Source organism: Lathamus discolor, chromosome 5 (assembly GCF_037157495.1).
Source record: "Lathamus discolor isolate bLatDis1 chromosome 5, bLatDis1.hap1, whole genome shotgun sequence".
In the NCBI taxonomy this organism is placed as follows: domain Eukaryota; kingdom Metazoa; phylum Chordata; class Aves; order Psittaciformes; family Psittacidae; genus Lathamus; species Lathamus discolor.
The window spans coordinates 3865509-3892490 of NC_088888.1; the positions used below are offsets into that span (position 1 = coordinate 3865509).

General features: G+C 51.3%; 1 protein-coding gene across 2 annotated transcripts; it reads left to right on the forward strand.

Moving 5' to 3' along the window:
• The first annotated feature begins 8731 nt into the window (after window positions 1-8731).
• Window positions 8732-26465, forward strand: FOSL2 (FOS like 2, AP-1 transcription factor subunit). 2 transcript variants are annotated; one of them, XM_065679453.1, is made up of 5 exons: window positions 8732-8827; window positions 9198-9464; window positions 15284-15538; window positions 19031-19138; window positions 20711-26465. In XM_065679453.1, exons 2-5 carry the CDS (start codon window positions 9366-9368, stop codon window positions 21218-21220), a joined length of 972 nt encoding a protein of 323 aa, XP_065535525.1. In that variant the 5' UTR covers window positions 8732-8827; window positions 9198-9365; the 3' UTR covers window positions 21221-26465. The 2 variants fall into 2 exon arrangements, with proteins under 2 accessions (XP_065535525.1, XP_065535526.1); XM_065679454.1 differs by lacking the exons at window positions 8732-8827; window positions 9198-9464 and adding an exon at window positions 10152-11160.
• The last annotated feature ends 517 nt before the right edge of the window (window positions 26466-26982 follow it).

Below are 26982 nucleotides of genomic sequence, written 5' to 3' on the forward strand. Positions count from 1 at the left end.
ACCAAATGCAGCAGAGATGTGACTGGTGGCAGTCTTGATGCCCTGACCCTCACAATGTCCCTACAAGCTGTCCTTGTAGGGACCTGCTGGCACTCTTGCCCACATAGCCGGTCTGCCTGTCTTCTTCCTGCAGCTGCTGGGTCCTCCTGCTCCCAGCCCCAGCCTCCGGCATCACAGCTTGTCGCAGCCTGCACTGTCACTGCTGTCCGAAAGGCAGCAGGGAGAGAGCAGGGGGGATCAGGCTACTTACTTATGGCTTCTTGGCTGTTCATTTGTGTGCAACCAGCAGTGGGGCTAGCCCTGCCAGTGAAGTAAAGAGTGTGCCCCTGGGTACCTGGCTGTGCATGTCAAGCCAGGCATCTTAAATGAGAAGCTATTGAAAAGACCAAAGAGCAGATAGTGTCCCTGGCCACACATAATGGTGTCGGTGGGAGAGCTCTGTGGCACAGCACCCAGCTGCAGAGCTGGTACCCAGAAAGCCAGGGAGCAGTGACATTCTTTGTTTTACAAATAGGTATTGCCTTTGGAAGCGGGATCAGTTGTAACATATTTATTGCGAGAATGAAAGACAAAAAGCAGAAGCCTCTGCCAAGAGCAAGTGAAATGGGCTTGCTTTTTAAAGAACTACCACAGGACCGATTACCTTTCCAAGTAATTAAACATTGTGAAAGGTTATTAACGTGCCGATAATAGACAGCTTTGCAAACTGCCAGCACAGTATGATCTGACAGAGGATGGCACAACGGCAAGGAGCAAGCCTGCTCTGCCTGCTGTCCTTTGCAGCCCCACGGTTTGGATGTGCCCGCAGGGACCCGCCAAGGGGCCCAAGGGTCCCAACACTTCCAGCTGTGCTGAATGCCTGCAAGGCTCACCCTTGCTGGTGGGGGGGCTGCGGGATTGCAGCTTCCTGCATGGGTTGGGTTGGATCATCTCACTCCAACCAGGGGCAAGGCAGCAGGTGCCTGCAGGCAGCCCAGGACCTGTCCGCGCTCGCCGCCCGATGTAGGTTAATGTGCATTAGTTCTCTTAAACCGACTCACATCCACAAACACCATCTCTTGTTGTGGCCCCAGTGGTATTTTAGTGCGTGTCACTAACCCCGCTATGGAAGCAGGCTTGCAGAGGGACGGGATGCGTTTGCCTGAAGCCACATGCGCGCAAACGGGGCCCAGGCTGAGCCTGCTGATCACTCCCACTGCTGTCCCATGCCCCTTCGCCAGCTCCTGAGGGTGCCCCTGCTCTGTTTACCTGGGCTTCAGCCTCACGCTTTGGGAGTGCTCCTCCAACACATCCCTATCTATAGCATTGCCTGCGGGCAGGGGCAGCCCTCACTGATCCCAGCTGCGGGGAAGCTCCCGCAAGCCCTAGGATCACATCCTAGCCAGAGGGACGGTAGGTGGGCAAACACTTGACCAGAGCAGCCACCTCCTAGTCCTTCCCTGAGACTCGAGGTGGAAAAGCTCTGCTTTTAACTCCTCTTTCTGTACTCAGCAGCAAGAGGAAGAAGGAGGAGGAAAGAAAAGTGCAGGCCGTGGTGGAAAGATTCAGTAACATCCTGGGGGAGAACATCCTTGTAACCCTCCTAAAGCTTGCCCAGCACTATAAAAGCTTGGTACATTTTCCTGGACTCAGTGTTTGTGTTGGCATGACACCATGCATTGCTTTGAAAGAACTTAAAGTGCCTTTGCATGTAGGCTGTGTGCAACCCGAGCTTCTAGGTCATCCTGCTGCTTTCAAAAGCCCTGTTCTGTATTCCTGAGCAAGCCAGCAGTTTATTATGGGAGGTGTTTAGACTGGGGCATTTAAGAAGTACTACATAATAGCAGTCTCCACCTCACGTCCCAGAGAATTTGGCTGGTATTGCTAGTACTTAAGTGTCATCAGGATAAATACAGAACTAAAACAAATCAGGGTAGTTTGTATTTTCCTGCTGTGACTCTTACAGGCTTTCCAGGGGCTTGGCAAAGAGCAAGGTACTTCCTCAGGCATGGATTGGGCTCTCCCTAAGCACAAATGGATAGGAGCAAGGTTTTCAAGATAAGCCCCCATGAAGTGAGTGGCCCCAGCTATAGAGTCCGGGCAGCCACACTTTGCAGCAAGACCAGTGGTTCAGCCTCCTGGTCCCACCAACAAGATGTCTGGGGCAGTGAGAAGCTGAGTGCCAGACACTCCATGCTACACAGCAGCTTATAACTGCAACCAGGAGGGAACCACCAGCATCACTGAGATCTGTGTCCACAAGTCCACAGGCTCCATCCCTGGCAGTGTTCAAGGCCAGGTTGGATGAAGCCTTGGGTGGGATGGTTTAGTGTGAGGTGTCCCTGCCCATGGCAGGGGGGTTGGAACTGGATGATCTTGAGGTCCTTTCCAACCCAAACTATTCCATGATTCTACAGGGACCTCAGCCCAGTGGGAATGCTACCATTCTGCTTCCCTGAGTGAAGCTGCACAGGTCTGGGTTTGGTTTCATGCACTGGCAGTCCTGTGCCATCCTTATGGGTGGGTTGCTGGGGTAGAGCCTGTCCTGGATGGCAAGAGAGGAAGAAGCCTTTCCCAGATGCTCAGATGGATCCTTGGTCCATTTTCAGTCCTAAATGCCCAATTTCTCAGAAAGCATCAGTGCTCCTAATGGATATTTCTTTGCCAGGGGTATCAAAGGACAACGTATCCCAGGAAGATGGAAAGATGCTCTAGACCACAAGGACACCCACTGGGACGGAGAAGAGCCGGGCCACACAGGGACAGCAGCCCAGCCTGCGAAGCCTCTCCCTCCCTCCAGGGTTTGCAGCAATGCACAGGTCGCTACCCTACAAGACAGAAAGGACACTTCACGGGTTCAGTCGGCAATTAACTTTACCTTTGCTTCTCAGCCGCCTGTTCTGCTCACTCCTAGTGAGCTGTGCTGAAGTCCCACCAGTGCCCCGAGCCATGTCTGCAGGCGCTGCGCTGATCAATATTACTTGCTGGAAAAAGTAAGTCTCACTTATCGGCCACACATTCCCCTGAGTGCTTGTGTCAAACCCTTCATGTCAGCTGAAGGGAGGCTCACCACCAGAAAGGTCAAACTGCCTCAACGAGATCTGAGCTCAGCCATTAACTCCTGTGTGTTTATCTGCCTCCTGCTATCAGGACTATCACTGTGTGCCACACACGCCCCTTCTCCTCCTCCTCCTCCTCCTCCTTGCTGCCATGCAGCCGGGGAGTACTTCTGAGGGGCTGAATCACTCAGGCAGGAACAATGAGCTGTCTGATAAGCTCGGCTGGGTGATCCACTTGGCCTGCACCAAGCGCTTTCTGACAGTTAAGGTCCAAAACTCTGCAGTTTTGAGAGGCTGTTCCCTCTCCTGCCAGCCCAGGCTGCGAGGGCATAGTACTCGGTGCTCCTCAGCAGCATGGCTGTGGGCCTGATCCTGATTGTGCCTGAGCAAGGGCACTTCAGGCAAAATGCTGTCATAGACTCATAGAATAGTTTGGGTTGGAAAGGACCTTCGAAGCCCATCTAGTCAAACCCCCCTGCAATGAGCAGGGACATCTTCAACTAGATCGGGTTGCCCAGAGCCACATCCAGCCTGGCCTTGAATATCTCCAGGGATGAGGCATCCATCACCTCTCTGGGCAACCTGTGCCAGTGTTTAACCTGCCCTCAGCATCTGTTCAGGTGAGCTATGGGGGTGCTAACAGGGGTGGGGGTTACTGCTCCTGAGGTAGGTTTTTGGTCCTTTCCACTGCTCTGACACAAGAAAATGTGTTTTTTTGAGGCCCTGCTCACAAAATACAGCAGGAGAATAGTCAAGTCCCTTACCAGGCTGGGCAATGGGAAAAGAGCTGGGTCCATGCTCTGCAGGGCAGTGCTCCCGTCCCCTAGAACACCTCCTGTTGCAGTGTCTGCCCAGGCCGTACCGGCAGCCCCGCTTGGGCTCTTATGGGGAAGCCCCCGGGCATCGGCATGGATGAGCTTCAGCGGGCCCTTTGGCTGCTGGGACCAGAGGTGGTGTCTCTGCAAGAGGCGGGAGCGGGGCAAGGCAGGCTCTCATGTTGCTGAGACAGGTTTGGAGCTGGGCAAACAAACACAGGTATCAAGATAAGACCGTTCATCTCGTGCCAAGAGATGCCTAGAGCTCGGCTCATGGGATCTCGGTTCCCATCTCTCACATCCCGTGTACTCTAGGGCTAGGAGAGAGCTCTCATCCCTAGGATGGTATCTCCTGGAGCTGTTTTCTGCTTCCCTACACCAGCAAAATGCCATAAAGTGTGCGTTGTGGTCACTTTTAATAAGCCCTTGGTCCCAATCCACCTTTTGCACCTGCTGCTCAGTGGGTTGGGAGGATCTTTAATCTGGAGCACTTTAAGAGGGCTGAAGCTGTTTCTGCTTTGAAGTAGCGTTTGGCTTTGTCGGCGTCTGGGATCTCTGCAGAGCTGACCCTGTGTGGAGCCAGCAGGACTGCTGGCTACAGCACTGCACCATGGCTGTGCAGCGATTTGGTGCCCACGCTGCTGCAGGACTGCCCTGCTGCCACCCTGCAGGCATCCCAAGACCTGAGCATCACCCAACCCTGCTCCAAAAGGAGGAACAGCGTCACGGCATCTGGCTTTATGCTGGGCTTTTATTGGCACTGGGATTGGGAAAGAGTTAAACGATGTCACCTCATCCCTCAGCAGCAGTGAGGGTGGCAGGATTAATGTCATTACCCCGGACTGGACATAAGGCAGCACCCACCCTGGCAGTCACCTGAGGTTTCAGTTGAGGGAGTGACTCCCTGCCCTAAAGATACAGCGCACTGGTTGCTGGAGGGAGGCCTGATGGCCACCCTTCTGAAAACAACAGGGTTATCAGCAGGAGAGAGGGCTCTGGCCCGACAGTAGTGGGTAGGAAAATTACTCTGCTTGGCGAAAGGTGTGTTTGCTGAACCACGTCCTGAAGCCCTTTGAAGGAGAAAACCTCCATTCTCCCTTGGATATGCTGCAGTACTTAATAAATAACTGTAATTAAGTGTGAGGTGGTAGCTTAAGAGCTCGTTCCCAGAAGTTAACATCAAAACGCTTGCTCTTAGCACTTAGAGAGACAATATGAAAGCAGACTTCACGCACGGATGAAAGTAGAGTAGTCAGAAAAGGCTGGAGAGCCCCAGAAAGGCATACACGGCTTCTTCAGGGAGCTCGAGGAAAAGGTCTTGGGAAGCAACAGCGCCGCTCCTGTAATAGAAGTCCCTTTTGATGAACGGTGACCGAGATAGCACCGGAGTGAGTTTTAAAACAGGAGATGGGAATCTGGTGGGGAGAAGAGGTGGGTGCCCTTTCCTGCCCCGCAGCAGGGACAACCACAGCACCTCTCAGCTTTCCTTCACTGCCAGCTGGCACGTTTAAGGTGAAGTGGCTACTGCAGGCTTCTTCCTATGAGATGTTTAAAGGGGTGTAAAAAAGAGGAAGGAGGAGAAAGAGGATGGTGGATGCAATGTATTTCTGATCAAAAACCAGTGATCCTGCCCTTAGGCATGTGTCATGGCGTGGTGCTGCTGGGAAGGCTGGAGAAAGAGGTCCTGACTGCAGGCTCTGCCACGTGCTTGCCAAGGGCCAAGTCTAAGCCACTGCAGAGTGCCCTTATCCTCTGCTCCTGTAAAAACATGGTGAAAAGCATTCCCAGGTCTGGGTTTCAGTCTCCTAATTGCTGCCGAAATCGAGAAGCACGAGGAGCCAAGGTCTCATTTGCCTTACAATGATCCTCTCCTGCCCTGGAACCTGGGCTGGTCTTAATTTGTCTATGGTTCAGGCAAGAATGGACTAGGCAGAGGTACATGTTATCTCTTGTTTTTTTGGAAGGAGGGAGCCTATTGCACAATGAAGCTTGGTCTGGATGCGGATTAAAAATGCATGTGTCTGGGGCACTGCAAGCCAGGCTAGTTTGAATTACTTTGACCCAAAAAAACAGAGAAGAATTAGAAAGGGCTGATATGGGAATGAGGAGGCTCCATGGGACTGATTACTTTGTTCTCTATGGGAGACAGGGACCACTTCTGTGCGTGTGAGCCCCTCTTGGCCAGAGGGGTTTTGCACTCCCAAGCCAAGAAGAAACTCTCACAAAGCCGACGTAAATACACAGTAGAATTTCAGCGTCGCACCTGGGGGCCATGGGTCAGGCACTGGTGGAGGGCAGGGTGGTGCTGGTCCAGCCATGGAAGAGAGGTTCTTCACCCCACAAGAGCTGAGGGTTTGGCCTCAGGTGTGCCTCCAGCTTCCTCCACTTCTTACAGGGCTTTTAACCAGAGGATTTACAAGTGTCAACTAATTGCATCCACATTAACTGCAGCCAAATATTAAAACAGCACTTGAATGTCATTTCAAACAAGCTGTTCCCAGACTAGGTCTCATGTAAATTTGGCAGGATGGCGTAGATGTGCCAAAATCACTTTGGAATAATGTCTGAAAATGCTTGTGCTTGAGCTGAGACATAGGAGCAGGTAGTTTAGGTTTAATGATGTGCTGGAGGAAAACTATAGAAACACTTCTAAAGAGGAGGCATGAGAAACCCCCTTTCTCTTCCACTCACAAAATGCCCCAGCACTAACACTCTAAAACACCCCTCTCCGCACACCCTGCTTCTGGCCGTCTCTCTCCTCTGGACCAAACACTTTTGCGTTCCTTGCTGCACGGTAGTGCGGGTCCTCCAAGCCCACCAGCCTACCTTCAAATGTGGTCGAAGCCGTGGCTGGTGGCCCCCAGTGACAGCAGCAGTTCCCAATGCCTGGTGAACCCCAGCATCTCTGCCCGAGGAGAGCTGACAGCACAGCCAAGGAGGGACCAGCCAAAACCCAACCCCTTTCATTAAGCTGCTTTATTACGATGCGTGTTTTCCCCTGTCTCTCTTCATCTCTTCACAACTTCAGCCGAGCTCCTCTCACATCCTGAATTAATTCTCTTTCCAGCGAAAGGAAGCACATGCAGATCACCTGCCTAATGTGCAACCCAAGGGGAAAAACACGGTACAGCCTTGTGGTGCCAGCTCAAGTGCATCTGCCCTCCCCAACCCTGTCCTCACCTCCCTTAAAGCCAGACGCTGTGTGAAACAGGTTGGCTGATTTGGAGGGAGAATTTCTCTTGCCTGGAAAATGAAGGTGCTGGAAAACAAACAGCGTCAGTGGGAGTTTTAGTCCCAGATGCCTGGCTCAGTGCTGAATAAAGACCTGGTGCTGAAGGCTCAGCACCAATGGGCTGCCTGGTTTCAGAGGTGCCCGAGGGCTCTGCGCCTGAGGCAGGTGCTCAGATGAGCTCCTGTGGGAAAATACTTTGTCCACAAGACAGCTTAAATGGGACTTTACAGCTTGAACCTAGGTGACTTCTCCTTCCCCACCAGCAGAAACGACTCAGGGCTGGGCAAATCCCCCAGAGAGGGTGAAATGGGACATTTTGGGTCTAAGAGCAGTGCTGTATAAAGCAGCATCCCCACTGGATTTGCCATGGGTCACCCCAGAGCCCCATTCTCTGTGCAGTGTCTCTGCTCTAATCCACTTCTGCCACCTTCCAGCCTGTGCTGGGCAGTGACCTGGTGATGCCATTGCCACCAGTGGCCGGCTGTGACTGACCTTCCCTGTGAGCTTCCACTGCAGCGAAGCCTTGGACTTCCACCTGCCCTGCCCATGACATACTCTGCTTTGGAGGCCTTGAGCGGCTCTGGGGCTGGGTCCTGGGAGGGTGCGGGGGTACACATCAGAAAACAAAAAGAAGTAGGAAGGTAAAACTGAAAAAATAAAAATGAGAGGGGAAAAGAAGAAAATATAAATAGGAATATTTAAAATAAAAATATTTAAAAATTAAATAGAAAATAATGATGAATATTTAAAATTAAGGAAAAAATAAACAATAAAAGAGAAAGGTAAATGTATATAAAAAGAAAAAGAATATAATTAAAAGTGAATAATGTTTTAAAAATTAAAATAAAGATGAAAAATTTAAATTGAAAATAAAAACATAAAAGTAGCAATATAAATAATTTAGACAATTGAAAGAAAACAAAAGAGGAGAAAAGAAGAAAAAAAGAAAAGAGGGAAGAAGAGAAAAGAGCAAAGATAAAGCAATTTCAAAAGTAAATAAAAAAATCGTAAGTAAAGATTAAAACAACAGCAAAACCAACACTAGGGTAACGCTGCTCTGAAAACCAGCCGAGCCCAGCGCTCGGCTCCTCGATGCGGTGAAGAAGCGGGCGGCGCACGGGGGTGCCGCTGGTTGCAGCCCCCTCCGGCAGCGGGTAGTGCAGGACGGACCCCATGTGTGTGTGTGTGTGTGTGTCCCCGAGGTTTGCTGCCCATAGCCCCCATCGCCCCCTGCCCCGCGGTGCGCCTGCCCCTTTAAATCCCGGCGCCGGAGCCAGGGAATCCCTCTCGCAGCGCGTCATCCGCAGCAAGGAAACCCGCGCTCGCGTCGTGCGACGCAAATGACCATTTTTGGCAACGTGCGACAACGGACGGGACCAAGTGGGGCGGGGGGAGGCGGGGCCTGACGGGAACACGGCTCCGCACCGCCCCCGCCGCCCCGCCCGGTCCCGCGCAATGCCCGCGGTGCACCGGGGCCGGGAGGGGCGGGCAAAGCGGCGGGGGCGGCGCGGCGGGCGCGGCGAGGGCGGGCTCCATCGCCATGTCCCCGTCCCGTCCGTCCGTCCCCCCCCCCGCGGCGGCGGCAGGTGGGAGGCTCCGCGCTGGCAAGGTGTGTCCGGTGCGCCGCGGGTTTGACGTGTGCGAGTGCACATGGTGCGGGGCGGCGGGCGGATAATAAGCGAGTGGGGCCGCGGCGATGCCATTGCTCTGAGTCACCGCGGCCGCGCACAGCTCCCGCTCCGGTAACCGGCGTGGGGCCCGCTTGAGTCACCCCGCGACGGGAAAAGGGGCGGCCGGTGCTGGCGGTGGTTGGTGGGGGAAAGGAGGAGGAAGGGGAGGGGGGGGGCGGAGGAGAACCGCTCCGCCCGTAGCCCCCGGGGCCGCGGCTGCTCTGCCGGCGGGGTGAGTCTCGCCGGGCAGCGCGGAGAGAGGACATCGCGCTGCCTGCGCGCTCCGCTGCCGCCGAGGCTGCCCGTCCCGTCGGCGCGTCCCTACTGCCCGCGCTTCTTTATTATTATTATTATTATTATCATCATCATCTTGATTTTCTTTTTTCTCTCTTTCCCCCCCCCATTTTTTAATTTTTTTTACCTTTTTTCCCCTTCTCCGAAGCCTTTTTTGCATCACTTTCCCCCCACTGTCCGCGGCGAGCGCTGACAGGCGAAAGGCAAGAGCCGCCGAAGAGGTCGGGAGGGAGAAGGGGGCGGGGAGACGGCGAGGGAGCGGCGGGTGTCGGTGCGGGAAGGCGGGGACGCGGCTCCCCCGGCCCGACCTCGGACCATGTACCAGGACTACCCCGGGAGCTTCGACACCTCCTCCAGAGGCAGCAGCGGCTCCCCGGGACACCCCGAGACCTACCCCAGCGGCGCAGCCCAGCAGGTAAGGCCGGGCGCTGCCCCTCTCCCTCGGGTCCCCCGGGGGCTGCCGCCAGCGCTCCGGGCACGGGAGTTCCCCGCCACACCCGGGGAGCGGCGCTTCCTCCGCGGGGAAGGCGAGGGCGCCCGGCGGAGAGGCGCCGGCCGCGGGGGCGCAGGCGGGGCTGGCGCGGGCTGCCCGCAGCCGTCGTCCTGTCCCGTCCCGTCCCGTCCCCGCCGGCGGAGCAGCGCCGCTTGCCTCCTTCCCCGCCTGCTCCGGAGCGGGCGCCGCGACGCTATCGGGAGGGACGCTGAGAGGAGCTCCCCGTCGGTCGGGGCTCGGGATGTCCGCTCCGAGCGGTGAGGAAGCGGCCGGCGGGGCTGCCCCGCCGCCCCGGACACGGTACAGCGTGGCCCGCGGGTGTCGGTGTGCCCCGCTGTCCGCGCCCCGCCGGGGTTAGCTCCCTAAAGGGCACTTGCCGGTATCGGCAGCACACGGGCGCATCTGTGTCTCTTTACCCTGGCTTTTGTTCTCGTCGGGAGCTTCGCCGTGCCCCGCTCGCCGCCCGTTCCCGGGCTGTGCCCTGGCTCGCTCGCAGCAGTTCAGGATGGCCTTTTCCGGGCTCCGGGAGCTGCCGCCGAGTTACTCTCAGGGCGCTGCCGCAGCCACCGTAGCGCCGGCAGTGTGGGGGGGGGACGGGACGGGATTCGGAGCGGGCTCCGGCTTCTCCAAGCGCCCGAAGCAGTCTCCCCGCTTCTCTCCCCCTAAACTTTGTCTCCGGGGCTGCTTTCCGCCTTGCGCACCGTGAGCACCAAAGGCTCTGCCGCTCCATCGGGAGCCCCAGCCGCCCTCTGCCTGGCGACGGCCTCTTCCCGAGCGAGACTTCCCGGGAGCCGGTGGAGCGTTCCCTGGCCCCGCTCCCCTCGCCGGCTCCCGTGGCCGGGCGGCGCTTAGGGAGCGGGAGATATTTCCTTATGGAAGCGGCGTGAGCTCACGGACCTAAAAGCCGAGTCGGGCGTTTTTTTGGTCTATTCCCCCCCACACCTTTTCGTTTCCTTAAGAAAACGTTTCGGAACGGCTTATATGCCTACATGTACTAAATCCACCACTTCTGGGGAAGGCATTACACAATCGGGCCGGTTATACAAACCTGGGTTATTTCATAACTTGTTTACATCAGCTGGCCCAGCCTCACTCTCTTTTTTTGCCTCTGAAAAGTCAGAGTCGGGCTGCCCCCCACCCTCCCTAATACTGTTATTTCATGTGGGGCTCGTATGAGCGACCTGGCAGCGGGAGCCCATCGCTGTCCTCGCATCAAGAAGTCATAAGATCATAAACGAAGAAGGTGGTGGGGGGGGAAAAACCCGTCCAGTCTTAAACTTTGCCAACCGTACCAGCCCGTGACATTCCTCACATAAAAGAAGTTTTACCAGAAATGACTCGCTGCCGCTCCCCGCCTGCTCCAAACGCATCTCGCTGGTGCCCTCTGCGGGCTGCGCACCGAGATTCCCAGCGGCTGCAGCGCGGCTCCGGTTTATCCCCCCTTTTACAGTAAATGCTAGGGCAAGGCTGTGGAGCGGGAAGGGGAGCTGAGAAGCTGGAAACGCCCGGTTAAGAAGCTGTGAATTCTCCGCTCTCCCTTTCCTCCCTTCGCTGGATTCAAGCACTTGCTGCGGGAGGCCGTGAAACTCCGGAGCCCCTTCATACTGAGCTAAGTGAGGTCTGACTCACAACTGGGGGTCCCCCGTTTCATTGTCGGGGGCTGCACGTCTTCCCCAGGCAGCTGGTGTGCTTGGCTTTTGATACAGGGGCCGGAGACCAGTTTCTAGGGTTACTATCTGAAACGGGGCTCTGAGCAGGACAGCGGCTTAGCGAGAGCATAAATGCTTTCTTTAAGAATCTGGGAGATTTCTCAAGGCTTGTGCGTCGTCTCTCCCTTGATCCCTACAGATGTTGTAGATTAGGATCAAATGTAAGCGTTGCCTTTACCCTAGCAGTCGGGCTGTTCTGCTGATTCTGGTCTTTGGAGATCTGCAGTTTTATCGCTGTAGAAAATATGCATTGTAGGAATTTTTTCTTTCGTGTCTTTATTTGTCTTCCTTTCCCAAAGCAAGAAAAGATGCATCAGTCACATGGATAACTGGAAACTGTGTCTCTGAGCCAAAACTTTGATGCTTTTTAATTATTTTTCCCATACAACGCAGCACTGGAACATTTTCCTTTTAAGTTGCGTGTCAAGCTATTTTCCTAATCACTGACTTGCCATGTGGTAAACATAGACTTTCATGGGAGGAGTTTGTGTACTCTTTCAGACCAGTCGACTTTCCCCTCTGATATCCCAGCAGTGTGTCCATTTTTCCTTCGAGGACATGTTCAACTTGGGAGAGCCACCAGGGCCCTTGTATTTATTATAGGATGTGTCCTGAACACCCTGTATTTTATAACTGAGTAGCTGTTAAACATCCTCGGGGTGGTTTTGTTGTTGGGTTTGGTCTTTTTCCATGGCCACCATACCTGTTTCTAGACCAGTTTCTGGTGCTACTCAGCACTTGCAGTTACAGAGGTAAGCGAAGGTCTGGAGGGGAGCAGAGATGCTGTGGGGTGTGGTATAGAAGCTCCTTGTTAAGATGGAGAAGGAAACCATGGAGCCAAAGCCTGAAATGTTCCCGTGCTCCTCCACTGTGACCTGCTAACTGAGCCTGCCCCTGGCAGGACTCACTGGAGACTCCCTGGCTATGGACTGGGGGAGGCTCCCATCCCACCACATATTTCTGAGGCAGAACAGAGACTGACCTCAGTTCTTGGCACTCCTAATAACAGGACTGTTTCTGCTTGCTGCTTAGTTGCTGGGGTTTGTTAATGATACCTTCATCTGCGTGTTGCTTGGGTCAGGAGGGGAGCAGTGGCTTGGTGGTTGAGCGTGTGCTGCGTGTGTAGCCCTGCAATCTGGCTATCGCCACATCTTTTCTGTAGTGCTGTGAATTCCTTGCAGATAAGGAAAACCAAGAGCCGGGCAGAGAGGTGCCTCCAGGAGCCTCTCCCGGATCAGGGGAGGAGAGCTGCGGGTGGCCTGGGCGAGGAAATGGCAGGAAGGGGTCTGGAAAGAAGAGAAATGGGGATGTGGGTGAGGGCAGGTGGTGCTGCCAGGGAGATTCAAGCTCTCTGAGGGGAGGAGGGATGAGGAGAGCAAAGCTGGGGCTGCAGCGTGGGGAAAGGTCTGGAGCTCCAAAGCAGGGAGGCCGGTGCTCAGTGGGGCTGTGCAGGGAATGCAGGGCCTGCCACTGAAGGCAGCTGTGTCCCAGGAGTCGGGGCTGATGGCCACTGGGCACAGCAGCCGGGGCAGCAGCATTTTAGCATAGCTAATCTAATCCAGTGCAGTGTCCTAGCAGGGAAAGACTGACCAGTCAGGAAGCAGTGCTTGTAACCCCCGCAGTAGCCTGCGTGCCCTTATCTGAAGACTCAGCCTGTCACAACAGCATGTCCCCCGAGTTGGTTATCGAGGGAAATACAGAACAAGGGTTTGGGAGAAATTGTTTGAAGATATTTTGAGGGACTGGAGAGGAAGCTGGTGACAGAGATGGAGCGCGACACAGGCAGGGGCTGCAGCCCCACTGGTCTCTTCCCCCAGTCTGCAAGCAAGGACTATGAATGGATACAAGCAAGCAATCAAGCCTGCGGAGGGATGTGGCTGGACTGAGCAGCTCCCCCTTGCTGTCCAGGAGGCCTCCACTGGTGTTAGAGTCCTAGGCTGAATACAGGACTGACTGCGAGCGGAGTAGTTGCTTCATCAATAACTGGGAGCCTGATCTTTCTGAAGGGCACTTGCATGTGGCTGATGTGGTGGTGGGTCTGACTCTCCTGACCTCTGATGGGAATTTTTAGGAGGTCGTTGGGTGTCAGAGGCAACGGTTGTTTGCTCTGGAATGCAAACGGCGTCTTCACATAACAGAGCACCAAAAGATCTCAGTTTTTCAGCCATAGCTTTCTAGTGTCCCTGCAAAGAAGACAGGACTCTTCTCTGCATTTTGGGTACAGGAGGGATGGTGGCACAGGTAGGCAAAAGGTCATTGTAGAAGCCACTTGTGGAGCTGGAAGCAGAACTTGCGTCCCTTGACTTGAGCACTTGTGGTTCAACCAGTCTCATACTTCCTCCCTTCTGGGAGCTTAAGGTCCTTTGTGTTATGGTTTTGGATGCACCAAGGCATCCTCTCCTGTGCCGTGTGGTCACAGCCTGCGCTGGGCAGAGCAAAGATGGGGATCCGCACCCTTAAGTTCCTTTGTAGTGTTGACAGTTTTCATCTCTGGGCCTCTGCAGTTAACTGGGAGAGGTCACAAAGATGGCATGTGCTCTGAAATGTGGGGTATGCTGAGGCTGTGTGGGGCTCAAGCTCCAGGTGCATCGCGCAGGTTCTGGTGGGGCTTTTTGCCAAGGTCTTGGTGCCAGTGTCATCCTGTCTGTGCAATTCCCCCGCCTGCTTAACTGGATTCACTCTGTCTTTCTCTCGTCCTTTCTTGCTAGATTTTGAGCTGTCAAATGCCACCTTACAGCTTTGATCAGTATTCAGACTGGATCTCCTGGTCTCGAGGCGTTGGCAGCTGGACTTATTGCAGCTAATACCGGCCCGAAATGCTGTAGCTATCAGAATGTGAAATACTATTTGCAGTAGCCTTGGTTTAACAAAGCACTTAAGGTGCTTGACTAGGCACACCCTGAAAAGGAAATCTGTGCTGAAGTGCTGTCCCTTATCTGGGACGCTTACCTGAGCTGAGGTCAGGCTGATGCAAGGGCTCTTGTTTCTCTGGGAAGCTGGTTTGTTGACCCAAGAATGTGCATTTTTATGTGGGATCATCTCAATGCTCACAAAATCAGTGGTACTGATGGCTGCTGGTCTTACAAGCCCTGTCCCTTGGACTGTGATTGCTGGAGCAAGGCTTGTCTGTCTGTAAAACCAAGTCTAACCATTGAAAGCCTCCTGAAGTTGCTCAGCACAGACAAAAGCATTCTTTCTCCCCTGCTTCCCCCTCCGGGGACAAGCAATTGTTTTCCTTGCAGTTTAGTGCCAGCATATTATCCAGATGGATTTACCTCTGTCTGAAACAAGGTGTACATGTATTTTGGAGGAGATCATTAGCTGCTGCCTCGGTTTTACTGCTGCCTTGTTTTGTCTAGACAGTGCAGAGAGCTGCAGGGAACTTGTCCGATCTGAATCCTAAGATCTATTTTATAGGCTGCTATTAAAATACATATCCTTGCACGTAACCATCCCGGGGCCGGGTTTCTCGCCCTGTGTGTGGCAAGCGCAGAACCACTGAATAAGAAGCAAGCTGCTGTTCTCGCCATACCCAAACCCGGTGTGGACCCAGCCCAGGTTTAGGGTAATCCTTTGGTAGGAGATGGCTTTGCTCTGCCTGGCAATGGCGTTTCAGAACTGAAGTTTCTCTTCCTTTTCTTTGGACTCCTCAATTCCCCTTTCGTTGCACACCGGAAGGAGCGGTGGGCACAGGCGGGAGGCACTGGTGGGGATGCTGCCCTGGGGGAAGGCTGGTGTAGGGGATGCTGAGGAGGTGTGGGGGGATGAGGAAGGGGGATGGGAGAGGGCAGGCTTGCTCCGGAGGGGAAGCACCTGAGCCCAGCACCTTCCTCAGGGGGCTGTGGTGAGCAGGGGCAACCTGGGATGCTGCAGAGGCACTGCAGCCTGTGCCTTTGCTTGAGGTGCTGTTTTGATCCTGGTTGGTGCTGCTCCTGAGGGCCTAGCTGGTTTCTGAGTAACCGTTTATGTTCTGCTTTCATTGATGGCTTCTTCTCTCTCTCTTTCCCTTTTCTCTCCTGCTTTTCCTCCTAGAAATTCCGAGTAGATATGCCAGGATCAGGCAGTGCTTTTATCCCTACGATCAACGCCATCACAACCAGCCAAGACCTGCAGTGGATGGTCCAGCCCACCGTCATCACCTCCATGTCAAGCCCTTACTCCCGTTCGCATCCCTACAGCCACCCACTGCCCCCACTGTCTTCAGTGGCCGGACACACAGCCCTTCAGCGACCTGGTGTCATCAAAACCATCGGGACCACCGTGGGCCGGAGACGGAGAGACGAGCAGGTAACCACGGCGCGGAGAGCAGCTGGGGGTGCCCCAAAACCACTTGGACAGAGATTCCCCATGTTCTCCCTTGGGATCTCCTGGCCCCATGCGGAGTGCTGAGGTCCGTCCCCCTTGCTGTGCAGGTGCTGGGGTTTCTCAGGGTGGCAGAGGGTGATTTAATTGCTGCTTCCTCGTAGTACAGTGAGATTTACTTGATCTCTGTCAAACGCTTCGCACCACTGGGCCGCGTTGCGGCTCGGTTTCCAAAGCAGGTGAAACTCTGAAGTTGAGCCCTGGGTTTCGGTTTGAGTGTCTCTGGCTCTGCAGGCTGAAGGAAACCTCTGAGCAAGCAGAGGAGCTTTCTCATAGGTCTTTTATAAATCTGACACCCAAATTACATCAGCTGGTAGTTTGTGTCTGCTCGGTGGCAGCTAGCACTGCTCTGGTCTCACTTTGGGTGATACCACCAGTACTAGCCAGCATCGTGCATAGAGGAACAGCTTCCTTAGAGCACCTTGGCTATAGTAGCAAGAACCTTCTGGATGTCTAAATCCACCTTCCCGCTATGAACATGCAAACAAACGCTTGATCTCTTTACGGTAGTGAGCTGGGGATCCCATAAGCAGAGGGTTTTCTGCTCCCAACTCAGCGGCATTTTCATAGCTGGGATGGGGTGGCTTGTACCAGTGCTGCTCTGTGCTGAGCCTCCCCTTGGGACGATGGATCCTGCTCTGGGACAGGGTGGTGGAGTAGATGCAGGCATCTTCTATAAATCCTTTCAGCCCTGTCAATCCCTTCTTACTAAGAAACAGCCTTCTCCAGGGCTGTCTGGTGAACAGTTATCCTCTGTGCTAGGCTGATTTCTTTAAAGAACAACAAAAACAACAGCCTGAATAACCTAGATCTCTCTGTGTTCCCAAGCAGCAGTTGTGTGGGTCGCTGCACAGAAGTGTAATGAGATGTGCCGCACACCCTCGGTGCACGAGCACACACCATTGCGTGAGGTCTGTTTCCAGCAAGACTCACCAGCCCTACTTTTACTTCCATGTCATCTGTTTTGACTCATTGTCTGGTTATTTTATGTGGAGTAGCTGTTTGCTGTAGACCTAAAAGGCAGGGAAGGGGTTAAAGTCACTTGTCCAGAGTAAGACAAGCCTCAGTTTGAGGAGCTGGGATGGATGCACTGAGGACTCATTTTTGGGAGGAAGGAAAGGCAGTCGTGCTGGTTCGGGGATGTGGCAGCCCTTTCCACCAGCCGGAGCTACCTCCCGGTTCACTGCGTGCAGGGCTGGTGTCCAAAGCCAGGGAAGCTCTCACGAGAACTGGGGCAATAATTAGCAACAACTAATTTGTTTGACAAATGCTGCCTCTGTGTTCACAAATTGGCCGTGAAGAGATCACCATATTCTCCGCTTTATTTGTTGTTCAGAGTTATTTGCTGAAGGATGCCTGCCAAGCAATTCCTGGCCTGTGGCTTGTTTGCAAGTCGTTCATTGTGGGTCATTCAAAGCCAAGTCCTTTTGATTAGACACGTGCTAAGGCAGTACCCGGGCGCTCTACCGTGGCTCTTTGGCTCAGGTTTCCGCTGTTGGTGCTCTGACCGCCACATCAGAGTGCCTTTTTGGAAAACACTGTGTAAAGCTTCGTGAAAAGAGCCTGTTTTGATGCATGTTTCTGCCAGTGAATGCACGTATTGGGCTTGGACAAGCTACAGATAACGCGTACAGCAGAGGCACAAATGGTGCCAAATCCAACTGCTTTCAAACAAATCCAGCGACCACTGACAGAACAGTCCTTTGTAGACCTGGTGTAACATTAAGCATGTCCAGATTAGGGGCTTGAGCCCCCTCTATGAGATATTTGCAAAGCCATGGCCTCCAAGAGAGATAATTTCTCCTGGGAGGAGAAATTTCAGTCCCAACATATTTCAATGAGGTCTGCGCTTCCAGAGCATGAAAGGGCCCTTGAAAACTGTACACAAAGGCCTCAAGTCAGTACAGAATCTGTGTGCATGCACAGCGCTTTGCTGTACTGCAGATACTGGTGTGCAAATACATTTTCACCCTGCACACATACAAGCTGGAAGGTGGAAAGGCAGAGCTGTAGCGGGGACAGCAGAGTTTGTAGGGGCTCCTTACTGCTGCTTGGAAGGGCACCCGGGGATAGAGCACAGTGATCTGCTGATGGAAAAGCTCTCAGGCCCAAAACCTGTGTCCTGAAGTCCTAGAAGTACTCGCATTGTTCGGTGCGCATCTCATGCTGTGTGCAGGTGAAATCACAGGCACAGACCCTGATAAAAAGAAAGCAGAACCAAGCGAAGTGAATGCCCAGAGGCTGAGGTAAGCCCCCTGGAACTGCAAAGATGAAAATTAGGGAAATAAAGGAAACTGAAATGAACCAGAATGAGGTTAGCATAAAACTAACACGAAAAAGAAAAACATGGTAAAAGGGTGAATGTCTCATTTGCAATTTTGACAGCCCCTGGAGATGCTGAAACTGAAAGCTTTCATGGGAAGGTTTTTCTTCCCGTTCTCCGCTGGCACTACGTGAGCTCTGACTCGTGCTTTGCAGGGTGCTCGTTTCACCGCTGTTGGCAGTCGCTGGGCTAGAGCCCTCGCTGCACACACCAGCCGGTGAGGCTGAAGTGCGGGGCAAGAGGTCAGTCCGCAGTGGAGGAGGGTGCGCAGCCAAGCGTGTGCCGTGAATTCCCATGGTGTGTGAGCCGAGCCATGCCAGCCCTCTTCACACGCTGCTCTACCAGCTCCCTGGCCTTGGCAGTGGTACAAGCCTATCTGCTGCTGCTGGGATTTACAAACCTCCTCTCAAACCCCAAAAGCTTGGCCTGACTTGACCAGATCTTGCAGGCTCCTGCTCACTTCCTCAGGTTTCACAAGTGCCGCCCGATGGGTTTCTATGGACTTGCTCCTGATTTACATCAGTGAGGATGTCGGGAAGCCCTTGGTATCACTGGAGTCTTGCCTGCTGATGCAAGGAGCACGGTGTGTTATCTCGCCGAGTGCTCGAAAATCTGAGGTCAGATTTTTGGGTGGTATAAATCATTGTTGCTTCATGGATTTCATGGGAGCTCTGCTGATTTTCCTGTCTCCCCCTTCCAGCTAACAACTATTTTTTGTGTGGGAAGCAGCAGATTATTTTCTTTCAAGAAAGAGGCACTTACAACATCGTGCTCTGGTTTTGCTTAATGTACCACCCAAGTTGTGAAACAATCAGAGCATCTTTTATCTGTTTGGCCTTGGTGCAGATTCACTGTCCTCTTACACAATCTTCCCCCTGCTCCCAACTCCATCTTCTCCTCACCCTTCTGCTAAGACCCAGTGCAGGCAGAGATACTGTGTGCTTTCATCTTCTGCTGACACTAGTGAAGAGGGGGAGTGCTCAGCATCCTGCTGGATCAGGCCTTTTTCCTTTGCGTTGCGGTTAAATCCTTGCAAACTTCAAGGAATGCCTTGCTCAGATCTGATTGTGGGTTTTCTTGGCACTTGCCTACAGCTGTCGCCTGAGGAAGAAGAGAAGCGAAGGATCCGGAGAGAGAGGAACAAGCTGGCAGCTGCTAAGTGTCGTAACAGGCGTCGGGAGCTAACAGAGAAACTCCAGGCGGTACGTGCTCTGCATACATTCCTCCTTCCTTGTCGCCTGCCCTTTGGACCAGCTCGAAGGGTACTGCTCTCCCTCAGCTAGCATGTTTAAGGAGGATGCAACAAAACACACACTACCTTCCCCTTCCAGGGCTGCCCAGTGACATTACTCCTACAACAGTGGTGGTGAGGGCTCAGACTCAGAGCTCAGGAGGCTAAATTCCCAAAATGTCCTAGGAGCTCCCTTCCCTCTAGCCTCCCAACTAGCATGAGTCTTCCTATCTCTGGCCTCCCCCTAAAAGTGGAAATAAAGATGCTGTATGCCTCAAAGCAGACTTTAAGGACAAAAGCACTGAAGATGGTAGGATCATCTGAAAGCAGTAGAAAAAGAAGCAGATGTTGTGTGCACCTGTCAAAGCTGCATCCTTTAGGCTAACCTTTCTTTAGTGGGGGTAGATGATTTCCTGCACTAAGGAAGCAAGAAAGGTCTAATGCCACAGGGGAAATAGCCAGTTAGGCTGGAGAATGTAGGAATGACCACAAAGAACTGTGGGGTGTGTAAGGGACTTGCTGAAGAGGAGGAGAGGACAGGTTGTGTTGAAGGAGGCTGGAAGGAAGGCTCTAGTGCTCCTGGTCAAGAACCATGCTGGGGCTGGTTTTATTCAGTGATCTTATTAAGAAGAACAGCAGTGAAAGCGTATCAGTGAAACATGCTGCTGACTCAAATTTGGGAGGTATTCCCAGTGTAGTGGAAGCAGGACATCCTGTAGGAAGAATCTGAGGATTGTCATGACCAAAGTAATAGAAGTGAGAGGAGTGCAAAGTGGGAGGTCATAACTTGAAGGACTGAGGACAAGTTATTTGTGAAATGGTGCGCTCCTCACACAGGAAGGTATTAATTGCTCACAGATTGACTATGACGATCAGTGTGACATGACCACAGGAAAGATAAATGTGTAAATCCTAGGATGCAGTCAGCGGAGATGAAAGTAGAGTGCAAGAGTCAGACCTAACCTGGAATATAGAACCATAGAATCATAGAATAGTCAGGGTTGTAAAGGACCTTAAGATCATCCAGTTCCAACCCCGGACACCTCATGCTAAAACATGCACTATATATAATATATTATATTATATATATGTAATATGCACTGTAGGAAAAAAAAAATGGAAACAGCTTAGAGACTTGTACACTACCTCTTGTTTAAGTGAAAAGAATATGACTTACCTAACACAAAAAACAACAGTGGGAGGATATCTGAGTCCTCTCTGCTATGCTGTCTGTCAGGCAGACAGCAAAGGAGAAGAGTGAAGTCGCAGGCTAAGAGCGGTAGAAGCTGGCCATGAGAAAATGAAGGTGAACACATGAGAAGACTATTTATAACCCTTATATTGGTGAAGTTTGGGAATAGCCTACTGGCAGACACATGAAACACAAGACACTCAGCTGGCAACGACCTGGTGCCTGCTTGGGTCACGAAGAGTCTAGGGGGTATCTGCCCATGCCAGGTGGGAACTAGACATGAAGTTCATGCTCCAGGTGAGGTGCAGTTTCAAAGCCTCTGGTATTTATTTATTCCTCTTTTGTCTGCAGGAAACTGAAGTGCTGGAGGAGGAAAAGTCAGTGCTGCAAAAGGAGATTGCTGAGCTCCAGAAGGAGAAGGAGAAGCTGGAGTTTATGCTGGTGGCTCACAGCCCTGTGTGTAAAATCAGCCCTGAGGAGCGTCGGAGCCCTCCATCCAGCAGCCTCCAGAGTGTTCGGACTGGAGCTAGCGGAGCAGTGGTGGTGAAGCAGGAGCCTGTGGAGGAAGAGATCCCTTCTTCCTCTTTGGTCCTTGACAAAGCCCAGAGGTCTGTCATTAAGCCCATCAGCATTGCTGGAGGTTTTTATGGGGAGGAGGCACTCAACACTCCCATCGTGGTGACCTCAACACCAGCCATCACTCCTGGCTCCTCCAACTTGGTGTTCACTTACCCCAACGTGTTGGATCAGGAGTCTCCTCTCTCGCCATCCGAGTCCTGCTCCAAAGCTCACCGGAGAAGCAGCAGCAGCGGTGACCAGTCCTCGGATTCCTTGAACTCTCCCACCTTGCTGGCGTTGTAATCCCCCTGCGGCCCCCCATTTTGCCAGTGTGTTACATCCCCCCCAGCACCATGGGGGGAGCCCCCCTCCGTGGGATTAGAGACAGGCACAGGATCGTTCAAGCACAAGGGCAGCAAGAGCAAGGATGGGGAAGTGCTGCAGCTCCAGGAAGGAGAATGAGGACCAACGCCAGCTCCCTGGAGGCAGGAAATGACAAGGGTGGGACTGATGCACCAGGACTGTTTGGAGAGGGTGACGTCCCCTCTGTAGGGACTGCCTATGGAAACCTTTTTATGGCTGTGGTGGACTTGGGGAGCACTCCTGGCCAGGACTGAAGGCGAGCTGCAGAAATTGCTGGTTGTCCCTTTCCTTTGTGAATGGATCTGATCGGTTGTGCTCTGTGCTTAGATCATTCTGGTTAGCTGATCTTACAACTTCTCTCTTTCGGTCTCTCCCTCTCTCTCTCTCTCTCTGTGCTTATCATTTTCAATGTTGTCGATCCCATGACATTTCATCCAGTTGCTTTGAACTCTAAAGGCTTGTTAGGATCTTTCCCCTTGGGACAGGCTGTGGGGAAGCACGTAGGGTTGCCCAGGCAGGGGGGATGGCTAGGAGGTCCAGGAATGAGAGAGGATGGGGGACATGAGGGGCTTGAGGGCTCAGCAGCAAGGGCAGAGCTCAGAACTCTGGCTTGGGGCACAGAGACAGCAGCAGCCTCATGCAGAAGCCTTTCTTCTTAAAAACGTAGATATATTTATCCCCTTGGGCTCCTCAAAACACAAGTTAGCATCTCAGGGCCAAAGTAGCGCCGGAAAAGCTGCTGGGCTGGTACTTACCAGTGTCTTTGGCAGGGTTTTACCCCAGTTTGGTGGATATCAGATCTGCTGCTTGTTGTTTACTTTTCCTGGGCTGCCTGCTGTCTAGGGAGTATTGCATCTTCCTCCCCATCCAGGCTCCTGACTCAGGCTGATCTCTTCCTGTTAGTAAATCCTCCCCTTGGCCATATTAGTAAAACATGCTACCGAAAAAGAGGTGGCACCATGTGCCTATAAATCTAGGATGGAGACTGGCAGTGGATAAGATGGTGAAACTACCTGTCTGTACCCTTGCTGACCTTTTCATTGTTGGGAAACAAAGCCAGTGCACATCCATCAGTTGATATTAGTGGGTGTTGTTTGCTCAGAGATTCCCAATTTCCGAGGTTGGAGGGAAGGCAGTGGTCCAACCTCCAGCACAGCACAGGCCACAAGGTGCTCCTGACCAGGCAGGAATGGCATGGTTGAAGTGGTGACCTATTTGAACTAGAACAGAGCTTCCAACAGCCTCTGGTTATGAATGACAAATGACAGCAGGGGAAAACAGGTTACTATTATTTGCACCTTGATCTTCGGCCTCTGAGTTTTTACATTGTAATTGATCTGGTTTTGTTGGGGTTGATTGGCCTGAAGACAAAACAAATCAGAGGGCTCTTCCCCCTAGCCCTGGGTCCTTGTCTTCTCCAACCTGTGGGCTTGGCTGCTACTACTAAGTGCTGACAGAGGGCACAAGCTCTCCAGCGCTGCTGTTCACTACTGAAAATAGTAATGTGTATAACCTATTCCTGCATGGAGCCAAGCTCAGTTCCTATCGATGTCAAACCATGACTATGTGCACACTAGGATTGCTCAGCTTGCCAGCTAAATCGCTTGAGGGATAGCTCTCTGGTCCTGCCTGTTGAAGCTGTGGTGGCAGCTATTTATTTTGGTGTGAGATTTTCTTGTCCTTTTATATATATATTTTTTTTAATCAACTGAACCCGGGATATTTCTTGGTCAGGCTGGACCTGAAGAAACGCAATATACAATTATAGGGCCAGTCCTGTGAGATGCTAAACTGCTGCAGTCCTCACCAACTCCACTGGGAATTAATAGGGTTCAGTCTCGTGGAACCAGACCTTTCCTCAGCAGGGTTGGTTTCCCTCAAACCCTGGCCACTGTCCATTCCATGAGTCATTTCAAAGGGACACTACTATGGCTCCAAAGGTAGGCTTTGGTTTTCTGTTATTACTATTATTTTCAAACACAGGTATTTACCAAACCTGCCAGAAACAGAAAAATATGAGTGATCTTTTTGCTTTCTAAAGCTGATTGGGATTTGGGCTTTATCCTTTAAACACTTCTATCATTATACCAGCGCTGGAGGTTTCAAATGAAGCTTGCACAGTAAGTAAAATTGATGAAGGAATTCTCTTGTCGTTACATGAACATCAGAACTTCCTTTTTAACAAAGTAGACCTGAAACTTCCCATAGTTAGCACAGAGGGTCCTGTTCTCATAGGGGTTTATGTAGATGACATCACTTTAGGTTGCTTGTTTGTGCTAGTCTGAATTGGGAATCTAAAACTGCTCAATAAAATGGCTCTGCATGTCATTTCCACCCATTTTTGAGCAGAATACAGCACTGACAAGTGGCGAATCCTAAAGTGATGCAGCTACTTTTGAGGCTAGCTGATCAGGATTGCTGTTCCTGGGAATTTAGGAGCATTCCTAGTAGGGGTTTCAGGAAGTCAGGTGCCTCCTCAAATCCAAATAAGCCCAACTCCTAGTGCAACAACAAAACCCTACCTTTTCATCACTGAATCATTGCCAGAAGGAACTAAGGCTCTGCAGCTGGCCCTTGCCCACTGCCTGCTGCCTTGGCATTGACCTTCTCAGGGACAGGATGGTCCCCTTTCCTGTCCTCTGATACTAATGGGAGCCACTTGAAACTGCCTGGAAAAGAGGATTATTTTCTACTATCTGTAAAAAGCCCTGAATACCTTGTGCCTGCCCATTTTGTCCCTTAAATCTCTCAGAGGATGTCTGTGTTGGGATCGCTGGTCTTCCTGCCTCTTCTGTATTTTGTGATCAGCCTTACTCTTGTTTAGTTTCTGGCAGACAGGTAAAACTTGAGCTCCTCTGCTGTTTTGGTCTGGCCCTGCATTCTTCTCTTCAGGTTTACTGGTGTGCTTTTTGGGGAAATTACTGTCTTCCTCATCCCCCAAATGGTATTTTCCACGAGTACCTTCGCTGCCTATTCCTAAATGTAGTCTTCACGTTCTGCATGTAATGGGGATGCGGGAGCTGTTATAACTAGTGTCTGACCAAGAGCTGTTTGAATCGATGGAAAAAGGCCCAGGGGATTGCAGCTGGTATTGGGTCAATCCCCTAGTGACTGGCCCAACGAAGCCTTTAACAACATCTTGAATTAATCAATGCCAAACTGGGAGGAGCAGTAGCAGCTGCACTGAAGGAAACATTCAGCTTCCAGGTGATGTTCGCCATTCCAGTTTTGCCCTTGTTCCTCCTTCCCCCTTCCTAGTTGTGGCATTGCCTTCATCCATTCCTTTCTCGTAGGCGTGGAGACAGGGTAAGACTCAAACTGCTTGTGGTGTGATGGGATTTGGGACCAACATGCTGGGGACAGTAGCTCTCTGTTGTGTTTTTATAATTATTATTTAAATGATCTATTTAGTTCATCTGAACCTTTTAATTTTGCTGCTTACTGTATGTAGGATCCACCTGGCCTTCATCCTAAATGAAAAGAAAAACAAAATGAAAGCAAACCTAAGACACCCCCCCCCCCCCCTCCTCCCTGGTATCTTATTTATTGGCAGGCAACCGTCTTGTGCCTGCTCCAGCAGATCTGCCCACCATTAATTTAACATCCTCCCAGCTCACATTCCTGCTGTTTGGTTGTTGCCTTCTTTTTTTGCCTTTTGTTGTTGGGGTTGTTTGTTGTTCCATTTCTTCATTCTAAAACAGACTTCTGAAATGTAAGAGATCTTCTTATCATGACACTTACAGGTTCATTTTCATTAGGAAGGCCAAGTCAAACATTTTAAGAGGTGGGGGGAACAATCTGCATTTTATTTCTTATTTATTTATCATGTTTACATCTTTTTTTTTTTTTTCTGTTCAAGACTTGGATATAATAAAGAAAGCATTAAAAATATTCCAATCTTCTTCTTTTTTTAGGTTAATAATTTTTTTCTTTAGATTCTTTAAATGAAAGATTCTGGGTTTTGTTGTCATCTGTATAAAATGTACAAAGAGATGTGTTTCTAAAGATGCATTATCATTCCTCTGTGAACAGTAGGTTGAGTTCAGGACGAATCTCAGAATACAAGATAATAATAAAATCCCATCCTGTTTTACTTAATTGTTCCCCTCCTATCCTGTATGATTAAAGGGTTATTCCACTTTCTTGTTTGTGGTTACTTGATATTAAAACCATATTAAAATGTGTAGAAAATAGGTATCCAATTGTTTTTGCTCAGTGAGAGAATAAACTGTTGTATATATCTTGATATACTGTGTAGTTCAAAGTAACATCTATAAGGGATAGTGCATCTTTATTAGGGCGATAAGTTACTAGTGTCACTAAAGTCTACTTTAAGATCCTCACATACAGAAAGGGCCTGATTCTGATTCCACTCTCCTGGGGGCACATTGAGAGCGTCAGTAGCATTTTGCTGCTGCAAAGCGGGTGTCAGAGGTGGAATCAAGCCTCGGTGATTAATAGGTGACCATGAGGATTACTGAAGGTTTGGGGGCACCATTATCTTTCTTTCATTTATTTTTTTTTTTGTTGCGTTTTCTTTTTTCCCTCTAAAGTTTTAGCTCATGGGGGCTTTGTTTGTTCGGGTTTTCTTGTTTGTCTGCAGTGAAATAGTTTCTGCCAAGCTGGTTCTTAGAGGTGACTGCTGAATTGGGACCCTTCTTCGCTTGTCGTGATCTTAATATCGTTCTTGCAGTCCTGGAGAATCAGCTCTCAGGCATTCTCTCTGGCGTTGTCTCTTTTCTGTTCTTGTTATTTTACCAAATTACAGGCCTACAGTATTTGCACTAAAACCAAAAGCTTGTTAGAGAAAGCTTGCTGCTATGAAAGAAAACACATTAAAATGGTTTTGCTTTTACAATTTTAACTGAGTAGCATTTTGTAGAATAAAATCAATTTAGACTGAAAAGCAAAAACGACTTTTCTTTTTTCCTCTGCACCTTCTTCGCCCCACACTCCTCTCTTTTCCTCCCGTTCCTCGGTGGTGTGATGTTCCCCCCCTTCTCCTTTGGTGCTCAGTTGTAATGATTGGCTGTATTGTTGACTATGCTGCTGAGAATTATGACACTTGTAAATCTTGTTTTAATGACATTGTGGACACTTTTTGTATAGCAAGAGCTAACTGGAGTTCTTCTCTCTCTGTTAATTGAAGTTATTAAAAAGCTCCCTTTGCCATGAACAATTAAAAGCTCGCATGTTCCTTCAATATGAACAAACGGGTACAGCATCGCCAGGTGCCCAGTTGCAGCAGGGCTCAGGGCTTCTTTCATGGAGAGCAGCTGCAATCCAGACATCTGTTAGCTGCAACAATGGTAAATGAGGCAGAGGCTAGCTGAGCAGACCACCTGGGCTAAAAGGCAAATAATGCATTAATCCTTTCATCTTGGCCTCAGAAAGGAAAGGGGTAGCGTGAGGGTTGGGTTAGGCAGTAAGGAGGCAGGTTAAGACTGGGATTCCCTTGCTCACCTGGGAAAAGCTGCAGTCCCTGGAGTGGAGAGAACCCGGATACACCAGGCTGAGAGTGGAGGGTGTCATATCCAACTTAAAAAAGAAACGGTGGTAGGGAGGAGATACTGGGTGAGTCATGGCTAGCAAAGCTGGTGCCAGGCCAAGCTGCTCCTTACTCATGGGTTTCCTTAAGTGTAATGTCTGCTGTGGCTTCCTGCTGTTCCTTGTCCCTCTTTTTTTTAAAAACCCTTCTTTTT

Excerpts from the sequence above, each read along its gene's own strand:
- FOSL2 (XM_065679453.1), top strand. The coding sequence starts at position 9,366 with ATGTACCAGGACTACCCCGGGAGCTTCGACACCTCCTCCAGAGGCAGC. Across the intron at positions 9,465-15,283 it reads CCAGCGGCGCAGCCCAGCAG|AAATTCCGAGTAGATATGCC; the intron begins GTAAGGCCGGGC and ends TTTTCCTCCTAG. Across the intron at positions 15,539-19,030 it reads GGAGACGGAGAGACGAGCAG|CTGTCGCCTGAGGAAGAAGA; the intron begins GTAACCACGGCG and ends ACTTGCCTACAG.